The 11,328-nt window shown below is 42.2% G+C and overlaps 1 protein-coding gene across 1 annotated transcript in view; it reads right to left on the bottom strand.

Moving 5' to 3' along the window:
- Window positions 1-1,380: 1,380 nt before the first annotated feature.
- The window catches only part of MMP19 (matrix metallopeptidase 19), a 31,939-nt gene continuing 21,991 nt past the window's right edge, over window positions 1,381-11,328 (bottom strand). The window contains exons 5-9 of the mRNA XM_070740399.1: window positions 10,302-10,547; window positions 7,592-7,717; window positions 5,539-5,703; window positions 4,679-4,806; window positions 1,381-2,173 (exon numbers count right to left, since the gene is read on the bottom strand). Coding sequence (XP_070596500.1) covers window positions 1,946-2,173; window positions 4,679-4,806; window positions 5,539-5,703; window positions 7,592-7,717; window positions 10,302-10,547 — 893 coding nt within the window. The 3' untranslated portion in view covers window positions 1,381-1,945. The remainder of the gene's footprint in view (window positions 2,174-4,678; window positions 4,807-5,538; window positions 5,704-7,591; window positions 7,718-10,301; window positions 10,548-11,328) is intronic.

The raw sequence follows: 11,328 nt of genomic DNA, 5'->3' as shown, positions 1-11,328 counted from the left end.
GGTGTGATGCCAAGCTGTCAGCGGGATGGGGGGCAGTGTAGCAACTGTGGCATTGTGACCACCATGGGACTGAAGGGGCACTCTGTACTGTAACGTCTTGCAAAATGAGATCAGAACTGTATGACAGAAATTGCAAGCTGACCTTCACTTCCTTCTGGGAAAACCAATAATGAATCCCACCTACTTTCTGGCAGGGTTGACGTTTTTCTCTGAATGGGTAACAGAAGACTATTGTGAGCGTCCTAAGGCAGATTGGCATTGACTGTTGCTCATGCTTGCCCAGCCAATTATTTTCAATGGAGAATTTCATTCGTAGCGGATCATGAAAGTGGAATCATGGTCCACGGCTATGTTCAGGCCTGTTTGTAGCCAAGCCTCTTTGAGATAAGCTGACTATGTTTCCTCCCTCTTCATCTGAAAAGTAAAAATGGAGAGGAAGGGATTGTTCATTGTTAACTTTCTGTAACTTTGCCTCCCATTTTGAAATATGCGCCTGGCATCTTCTGCCTCCGATACTAAAGGCAACCAAACGTTTGGCTTGGTTGTTGTACCCAGCTAAATAAAACCAGAAAGAAAAATAATTTCCTTGGAAGAAAAAAGCACAAATACATAAAGAACAATATTCTTCTTTTTTAAAAAAAAAATTGGTAACCCAGTACACTTTGCATAATTGGAAGCAACGTTCTAGCCCTCAGTAATCCTGCTGGATATATGAGATTAAATTATTACCATGGAATCTGCAATTTGCCCTAAAAGTGATGCTTGTGTGTCTGTATGTGTGCATATGTATGTGTGCATGTATTGCAAGAGATAAACTCCTCTACCCCAGGATATTGCACTGGCTGCCGATTGGTTTCCGGTCACAATTCAAAGTGTTGGTAATGACCTTTAAAGCCCTACATGGCATTGGGCCAGAATACATCCGGAACCGCCTTCTACCGCATGAATCCCAGCGGCCGATAAGGTCCCACAGAGTTGGCCTTCTCCGGGTCCTGTTGACCAAACAATGTCGTTTGGCGGGCCCCAGGGGAAGAGCCTTCTCTGTGGCAGCTCCGGCCCTCTGGAACCAACTCCCCCCAGAGATTAGAACGGCCCCCACCCTCCTTGTCTTTCGTAAATTACTTAAGACCCACTTTTGTCACCAGGCATGGGGGAGTTAAGTTATCCTATCCCCCTAGGCTATTACAAGTTATGCATGGTATGTTTGTGTGTGTATGTTTGGATTTTTATAATAAGGGTTTTTTAGTTGTTTTTATTAATTGGATTGTTCATGTTGTTTTACTACTGTTGTTAGCCGCCCCGAGTCTGCGGAGAGGGGTGGCATACAAATCCAATAAATAATAATAATAAATCCAATAAATAATATTCCATACACTTTCCTTGTGATTTCAGCTTTAATATTTTTTTTAAAAAGGCTTAGCTGTAATTCTGACAAAGATACAAGTAACAGTGAACCATCAATACTCTAAAACTCTGCAGCTCTATTGGGCTAGACGTAGCCATAGAACAAGGAACGATACTTCTAAAATGCCCTTAAAGTTCCCTTTAAAAAAACAAACCCCTCGGATGTTGAATTATTATTCTACGGACTGACTTCTTGGCTATAAGTCTCCAAAGTCTCCTGAATTCTGAAACTGGGCTAGTTCCTTCTGCCAGCTGTGTTGCCTTACTAGATCATCCGGATCTGGTTTTTTGGAAATCCAGCATTTTTTTTTTTTAAAAAAGATAGTCATGTCTGCAATGAAGAAGCTCAGCAGGAGGAGAGTTTCCCCAAAATCAGTGGTTTTCTTTGCTCCTCTGCCCAAGTTGGTCCCATTCAGAAGACTTGTTCTTGTGCATCACCTGTAGGTGTCGCTGTGGGGTCTCTTTAAAAACAACAACCCATCTCATGCCCCGGAAGAGAGCCTGTCTCTGAAAGTTGTTAGCTAGTGCATCGCCCTAAACATCAGCAGTTCATCCAGCGCTCAGCTGTGCTTAGTGGGTAGCTTCTCTCTACCCGAAGCTGGCCATTGAGTCTCCAGTAGCTCTGTCCCTTGAAAAGGTAGACCTTGCCGTTCTCCCAGGTTAGTGCAGCATCCAGGTGCGATGGAGCCCCTGTGAAGAGGGTGGCGATCTTTCTAGGGGTATTAGCGAAATGGCTGCCCAGTTCATCCCATTGCCAGTACTCTGTACCCTGTGGAAAGAGATTAAGAAGGAATGAACAGCCTTCCTAGCATTCGCATCCCCTTCGTCCATTTGTTGAGAGCTCCTCAAGTGTTTAATGGCTTCTGATCAGTTTCTGGTCACAATTCAAAGTGTTGGTCATGACCTTTAAAGCCCTACATGACATTGGACCAGAGTACCTCCGGAACCGCCTGCTACCGCACGAATCCCAGCGGCCGATAAGGTCCCACAGAGTTGGCCTTCTCCAGGTCCCGTCAACTAAACAATGTCGTCTGGCGGGCCCCAGGGGAAGAGCCTTCTCTGTGGTGGCCCGGCCCTCTGGAATCAACTCCCCCCGGAGATTAGAACTGCTCCCACCCTCCTTGTCTTCCGTAAACTACTTAAGACCCACCTATACTGCCAGGCATGGGGGATTTGACGCATCTTTTCCCCAGGCTCATTATAATTTATGTTTGGTATGTATGTGCTGTTTGGTTTTAATTATGATGGGTTTTTTTGTTATTTTTAATATTAGATTTGTGGCATTATAATATTGTTTTTATCGTTGTTGTGAGCCGCCCCGAGTCTTCGGAGAGGGGCGGCATACAAATCTAATAAATTGAATTGAATTGAATTAAGAAAAGAACACAACAGCATCCAGACAACCCAACTTTCTGTCATAACAATGGCTCCGCCATTCTACGTTAAGATCACAGTCTTTCTTTCCTGTCATTAAGCAAAGTCTCTTCACACAGAGGGGACGCGGATAGGAACTTGCAGCTTTATATAAATAAGTCTATTTTACATCTATATTTACAGTAAATGAGATAGTCGGGCATACGGGAGCATCATGAGGTAAGTGCCAGAGGATACGGGGCGCTTGGAAGAAAAAGGTGGGAAAACAGGGAAACTCCCCCTCCACACCCACAGCAACCAATCACAACGAAGATTACCTCATGCAGGAGCAAGTGGGAGCATTCTTCAACCAATCAACTCTGTTCTGGCTCATCCCACAATCCTATTGCTCCAGCTGCTAAATTTAAATATCTTAACGAACAAAGTGGCTTCCCTTCTCTATATGGCCTCATCTCCAGTCCTTCCTGCAAGGCGTAGATCAGCTATGCCTTTTCTTCTCATGCCTCTTATTAGTGACATGTTCAACCGAACCTCAGTCTCTTAAGCCCCATTTTAAGAAAATACACACTGTGCTTAGTTCAGCTGAATGCCAAGAACTATCTACCCTAAGCACAACACATATTTTGGAGCCTGCCTAATTTTCTTTCCTGTGATTGTTAAGCGAACAGTGCAGTTGTTAGGCAAATGTAGTGGTCATTAAACAAACCATAAGTGCTGCTTTGCAGGAAAATTGGAAGGAAGGGCTATTGTTTGGCAAGAACCATTCCAAACACTGGCCGATGACCATAAATGCAGCTACTTATATTGCCAAGTTTCTGATAGTCAGTCACATGACTGGGCTCAACCGTTGGAACTTCAAATCCAGGTCACTAAATGGCCAGTTGTACATCAAAGACAACCTGTGTGTCCCCTGGATTCAGAGAACCTCTGTTTTCCCTCCATAAATACCAGAGAATAAGGAGCATAAGTTGCAAGGATGAACCACAAAAAAAGAACCTTAAGAAAAACAAGAAGTCCAGTTCTTCCAGAAAGAAGCAACTTTGGGACAACTATGACCTGGATGCCTGAGAATCTCTACCAACCACTGTTCTGGTTTCTGGTAGAAGTTTAGTAATTACAAATAACTCTCATTAAATGCATCATTTCATGAATAAAGCAACTCCATTTATTTCTCTGCTCACTTGTACTTCAACACATTCCAGACATCAATCGGTCTGTTATCTCTCTTCTAGCCGCATTTCTCACATTACTTTTCCTGCTTCACTTAGACAAGATTTATTTCCTAAATACATAGTTTTAAAAAAGACAACAGTACTGACTAAATACAATACAAAATACTTTGGCTTACTTTAACGTCGTGAAAGCACCTCCATATTTCCTTTCATCAACGTTGAAACTCCACCCTTCTTCTCCACTAGCCCCCTGACGTGCCAATTACCTCACTACAATATTTAACCCATTCCTCTCCTTAATATCTTCTTCCAGACCTTTGCTCTCTACGTTTCTGAATTCTTCTGAATTTAGGATTAACCAAGCGAGCATCTGATTCTCTCTCACTAGATCCTGAACTCATAGCCCCATCCTGTGGCTGGCCTCCCAACTGTTCTACTACCTGTAACCCCGGGCCCCCCACTACTTCATAAACACTATCTGAATCCGAGTCCTCAATATCTTCATCATCCTCCAACTGATCAGGAGTATGTACAACACCTACTATCTGAACCACAATGAAGAAAACAATGTCACAGCCTGAAATATCTCATTCATATCATAATAATTCAGACTTATCTCTCTCTCTCTCATGTATCTGTATTTTCCATTTTAGGAAGCTTTTAGATTGAAAATGACTTCTAGCTTAATGCTTCCTAGAAGTGTAAACCCTCATGGTTTGTATGTTTACCTTAAATAAGAATATCTTCTTATTTACTGGCCAATAGAGAGCAGCATCTATCTGGGCAGGGATACGAGTGAGAGGTTTAGGGTAACCGTAATCCAGTTTGAATCCCCGGTAACGCCATACTTTGGAACCTGGTAGCCAAGATGGAATGAATACAGATTAAGAACAGACAGCTTATAATCATTAGTAGCAGCTACAGAAACTATGGTCAAACCTTTGCTAGCAGTTTTGTCTTCTAGAATTATCTACCCATTGTTGTGCCAATATAACAGCAAGGACAGCTTTATATCATTTTAACAATGGCTGAAGGAGGCCACTAGTGTGAAAATGCCCTATACTGGAAGCAATTACATTATCTTAGAATCACTTTGGAAGCCTTGTGAAGTGAAAAAAGCCATCATTATCATCCTCATCATTAGAATGGAGGTAGAACATGCCTTTGGGAAAATACGATTTTATTTATTATAAAATGAATGTGCTTATCTATCTTGCCAAGAGGTGACTTTGAGCAGCTTACACCAAAGATATATCACTTTCTTTATAAAAAGGGGTCAAGTTAGAAGCAGTGATTCTCAACCTTTCTATTGTCGCGACCTCTTAATACAGTTGCTGATGTGGTGACCCCGAACCATAAGTCTAGCGCCAATTCTCCCAACAGAGCTTTAAGCTAATTGACAGGAAGATCAGAGGGATACCCCCATTGTAAACGCCCAATTGGTCGGATTATAAAAATATGTTCCAAGGCATCAGAATAGAAGCTTTAGTTCCTAACACCATGGGAAATATGTCTTGGTCCCGACCCCCAGGTTGAGAATCACTGAGAACATTTGAGGAAAGGGAGAAGGTCATCTCATTGCACACACCTTTGAAGAAGTAAGTGCGCCCCGTGCGGGGAGAGTGCACAGCGGCATCCAGCCACCCAGGCAGGCCCTTCCACAACGTTGAGATCTTTAATGGAGGTTTGGTACCAAAATCGGTCACCATCCACACGTAATCCCCATGGAAAGCATAGGTCTTATCATATGGTCCTAAACAGTAGGAGAGAAGAATGATTAAAAATCAATAACTGGACTAGTTATTTTTTTCTTCTTTCTGAAAAGACACAGTATTATTATTACGGTATTTCTTCTTCCTCCTCCTCGTCCCGCCCTCTCTCCTCCTGCAAGAGATAAAGCAGGAAGAGAGATCCAGAGATCCATGTGCCTCTTTAAATATTGATACATATTTATTCACGTGATTACAGCAGCCATACTTGCATTTGCACAAAAATGGAAAGCAACAAAAGTTCCTTCTGAAGGAGAAGCGATTTAGAAAATTTTGGACTGTGCAGAGATGAACAGATGGACAATGAAAATTAAAGACAAAGAAGGCACACAATATTATAAAATATGGGTGAAATTTTATGATTGCATATAAAATGAATTTACATAGAAATTAAACTAGAAATTGTCTTTCCTTTATCTCATATATCATATATTTTCTTCCTCTCATATATTTTCTCTTCTATCTTACATATTATCTTTATATATATTACTTCATGTCTATTCTCTTCCATATGTATTGTGTTTTGGACAAAGAATAAATATAAATAAATAAATAAATAAATAAAAATAGAATGACTGTAAGAGAAGGAAATGGAGAATGGGTGGTGGACCCAGATGACAGAATTAGGTTTTGAGGAAGCAGCATTAGATAAATAGCATATGTCCAATATAAAGAATTGTATGTATAGAAAAGATTAAAAACAACAAACTCAGAAGAGAAACCGACAGTTTTTAAGAAGGTACGGGAACAAGTTATCAGTCTGTTTATACATGAGGTGAATTAGGATAAGAGTCACTCAAGGAAAGGTAAAGGAGGAGAAAGAAGAAGGAGAAAGGTGAAGGGAGAAGAGAAGAGAAGGAGTGAAGTAGGACCTGAGAGAGAGAAGGAGTAAGAAGGAAGAGGAGAGATGGAGATAGAGGGAGGGGAGAGTAAAGAAACGAAGAATAATAGACTGATGAAAAGTAATTCAAAATAGGTGCAGAAAGAAATTTTACATTTAGTTATACATATTTTGACGGCGGCCAGGATTGTTTATGCCCAAAACTGGAAAGGGGAAAATATCCCCAAAGAAGAAGAGGTTATTAAGGAAATATTAGATTGCGCTGAAATGGATATGATGACAAGACGGTTAAAAGACCAAGAAGAATCCGAATTTTATGTAGTATGGAATAAAGTGTATATATGGATAAATAAGAAAAAGAAGAATGTATGACTTACATTTTGTGTTTTATTTAGTCTATAAATGAAAGTTTTTTTTATATATATATAAGATCAAATAGAGTTTCTTCTTTTCACTTAAAGTATTAAGTTGATTTAAAGTATTAATAAGGTATTCTTTTTCTGTATGGAAATTTAACTTCTAGAATAAGCAGGGGTATTGCAACCCCAAATTTATGTTAAATGTATGTTTGTTGGTTTTGTCTTTTTATGAAAAGTCCAATAAAGTTTATTTAAAAAAGAAAAAAGAAAAGTAATTCAAAATAGGTGCAAAATAGGATATTGATTTAAGAATGATTGATAAAAATGTATAATTGTGTATATTATTGACATGTTCTAAAGCTGTGATGGCGAACCTATGGCATGTGTGACACAGGTGGCACGCAGAGCCATATCTAAGGACACACGAGGCATTGCCCTATATCAGCTCCAGTGCACATTTTTGGCTGATTTTCAGCCTTCTGCATGGGGGGGTGGGTTCATTTTTGCCCTCCCCAGGCTTCAGAAAAGCCTCCTCCAAAAGTTGTGTGCGTGTACTGAACGTCACGGGCTGCCTCGCCAATGGGATGAAGGGAGGCGATGTCAGCCATTTCCTGGCAGCAGAGCCGAAAGGGTCCAACGGCGCCAAAAATAAGGGGCTGGGAGAAGACTTACCCAACATGATAGCATCCAAGTCATCTTTGCAGGGATCAGGAACCTTGCTAGGTTTCAAGGAACCTGCAGGGGCAGTAGAGAGCGCAGGGGAGGTCTCAGGTGCAGTTGTTGACAGGGTCTTCTTACCTGTATAAAAAATAATAATTTGAATTGTCAGTCAAGCCTAAAAGAACAGGGAAAATAATCGGGATGAAAAAAAGAAAATGTATTTGTCAAGGCTAACTACTCACTTCTTGCTACAAGTAGTCTCAACTTACAAATATTCAATTAGCAACCGTTCGAAGTGACGACTGCATTGAAAAAAGTGACTTATGAGCAGCCTTTGCACTTATCACCAGTCAAGTGTCTCGGCAGTCATAATTCAGGCGCTTGGCAATTATCACACATTTATGACTTATCACAGCGTCCCAGGGTTGTGTGATTGCTATTTGCAACCTTCTCAACATGCCTTCAATAAGCAAAGTCATTGAAGGGGGAAAGCCGGATTTGCATAACAACTGTGTGACGATTACGGCAAAAAAATAAAATCAGAATGGTTCATTTTAACAACCACCTTGCTTAGAGACAGAACCCAATTGTCATCATAAGTTGAGGATTACTGTATCATATTGATTCCAGACTTGCTTTCTTAAAGTCAAAAGCTTATGTAGAAATGCGTCAGGAAGAAGTCCAGGCCAATTTTGTCAACAGCCTTGGCTTCTTCTGCACATGATTTCAAAACCACTGGATCAGATCCCTTGGTGAGCGTCATTGTGGGAAACAGATCTCTTTGTTGCTAGGGGACGGACTCACTGGAGAAGACATGAGAACAGCCAGGAGGTCAAGTGGGAGCGAGAGAGAAAAAGGAAAGGAAAAAAAAAGAGAACTTTCGAGCATAATGGAAAATAAACAGGGAGTTTGCCCTCCAGAGGGAACCTTCCTTTTGCAAGACATAAAGGGAAAGCTCATTATTTGTCAAGGGAGTTTCCCCTCTGCCCTATACAGTCAGAACTTTTTGTTTTACATAAAAGTGGCTTGGACATATTAGGTGTAACGGGAACAGTAAGACAACAGCTCATATGCTTCCCGGTTTAAATTAACATGGGATTCAAGGCAGTTATTTCAAATGTTTCTAGATGCTATTCTTTAAAAAATTACAGTGGTTAAAGCATAAAAGTGGACTCATGTTGAAATAATGCACTATCAAACAAAAAAGTTACACACACACGCTATGTATACTATGTGTGTGCATATGTATATACATATACATACATACATACATATATACACTGCTCAAAAAAACAAAGAGAACACTTAAACAACACAACATAACTCCAAGTAAATCAAACTTCTGTGAAATCAAACTGCCCACTTAGGAGGAAGGAACACTGATTGACAATCAATTTCACATGCTGTTGTGCACATTCAACTTTGTACAGAACAAAGTACAGTGATCCCCCGATTATCGCGAGGGTTCCGTTCCAAGACCCCTCGCGATAATCGATATTTCGGGATGTAGTGGTGCGGAAGTAAAAACACCATCTGCGCATGCGCGCCCCTTTTTCCATGGCCGCACATGCGCAGATGGTGGAGTTTGTGTGTGGGCGGCGGGGAAGACCCGGGGAAGACCCAGGGAAGGTTCCTTCGGCCGCCCAACAGCTGATCTGCTCCGCAGCGCGGCAGCAGCGAGGAGCTGAAGATGGGGTTTCCCCGTTGCCCAGGCAAAGGGGAAACCCCAAGATCGCTTGCCGCTTGCCACTTGCCCGTCACCCGCTCGCCCGGCCGCTCGCTTGCCGCTTGCCCGTTCGCCCGCCCGCCCGGCTGCTCGCTTGCCGCTTGCTGCTTGCCCGTTCGCCCGCCCACCCGGCTGCTCGCTTGCCGCTCGAGAGCAAGAGGGGGAGAGATAGAGAAAGAGAGAGAAGGAAAGAAAGAGATGAGAGAGGGAGGAAGAGAGTGTGAGAGAGGAAGAAGCAAGATAGAGAAAGAGAGAGAGAAAGAAAGATGAGAAAGGAAGGGAGTGACGTCATCGGGTGGAAAAATCGCGATATAGCATTTCGCAATGATCGGGATCGAGAAACTCGGGGGATCACTGTATTCAATGAGAATATTTCACTCATTCAGATCTAGGGTGTGTTATTTGAGTATTCCTTATTTTTTGAGCAGTATATATACATACAGTATATACATACATATACATACCAGTATAGATACATATGCATATATACATACATACACATACATAGATACGTGTGTATGTGTATTTGATTTTTTTGTCAAAGTCACCCTAGTATCCCCAAATATGGGATGAAGCTTTCCTTTTGCTTCTTGGCCCTACGCAAGGGCCATTCCAAGGCAGATAATTTTTTTTATAGTCGACAACTATAATTTTACATAGTTACATATTTTTGCTGATAAGTGAAAAGGAAGGGAACCTAGTATAGATCTATCTCGACCTTGTTATGGTCTCATCAGCCAGACATACCCTACTGGGATTTGAACCTGTAGCATGCTGCATGCAAGGCAGGATATTAACCTCTGTAATTTTGCTGCTGTGGCCACACAATCACAGACAAAGAAAGAGGACAGAGCAGCTGAGCATGTTAAGAATGACCGCTGAGGGCCAGGCCAAAGGCCAAGATGACAGTCCTGTCCAATTGCATGCAAACCGGAGCAGAGAGGTTCCCAAGGGACCTGTGGTGGTGTGAGTGTGTTGGGCGGCTGAGTTCCATACCGTACAGGGCCTGGATGCCTTCAATGTCGTCCCGATGCAGGCGAAAGAGGGACCGATAGCCGCCGTAAGAAGGAGCCATGAGTGCGGTCGGGTACCATGAATGACCCAGGCCAAGCGCGTGGCCAATCTCGTGGGCTGCTATGATGCGGAAGTTAATTCCACGGGAAGTCCCTTCTGTCCAGTACTCATCAGAATCGAAGTGAACTATTCCTAATTCTGGGACATCTGCGTGGGCCAATACGTGACCTGAGAAGAGGAAAGGATTGAGTGTTACCAATTTGCAATTTAGGCTTGCTCATGTGCAAGTTTGTTCTAAAGGTGAGTCTGCCTTATCCTACCAATTCCTCTGGAGCCTCATTTCCTCCTCCTCCTCCTCCTCCTGTGGCAGGAGGGACATACACATAATTTCTTAATCATCATCCGATGCATTGCCTTCTAAATGGTTGAAGACTGAGGTTAGTGTAAGCCTTATGTCTGTTTTTGGCTTGGAGAATGCTGCAGGAAGCTTTGGAGGCTGAAAATGAGGCTCGGAGGGGCCACATGGTGCCCCAGGAGTTGTCTGTCCCATCTCCCCTGCACCCCCCCCTCACCCCACACCCCCACCGTGGAGGAATATTATGATGCTGATTCGGCCCTTAAAGAAATCCCTTTGGACACTCCTGCTTATAGGATAACATTTGATTCTATTATGAGTATTTCTCACTACCTTAATAACTAGACTAAGTAATAACTAGACTAAGAGTTGCTCAACTTCACATACAACCATGAATGTTATTAAGATCACCTTGAGGCTTTCACTTTCGTTCTAGTAGACTCTTCTGCTTCCCAAAGTTGTCATAACAACAAAACTCCCGAGGTTCTTTGGAGCAAGTGTTATTAAAGAGATAAGCTTTTGGTCAAGGCAGCTCTTTTGTGATCTGGAGAAATTTAAATGGAGGGCTTAAAGTCTACCAAATCCAGTGCAGAGTCTCTTGTCAAAAGTTCCTTCTGGGCAACTTATCAGATTGAGCAAGGTGCAAAAATAAAG

This window comes from Erythrolamprus reginae, chromosome 2, assembly GCF_031021105.1.
Source record: "Erythrolamprus reginae isolate rEryReg1 chromosome 2, rEryReg1.hap1, whole genome shotgun sequence".
Taxonomy (NCBI): domain Eukaryota; kingdom Metazoa; phylum Chordata; class Lepidosauria; order Squamata; family Dipsadidae; genus Erythrolamprus; species Erythrolamprus reginae.
The sequence above is the reverse complement of the archived record's forward strand: the minus strand, read 5'-3'. Positions and strand labels throughout refer to the sequence as shown.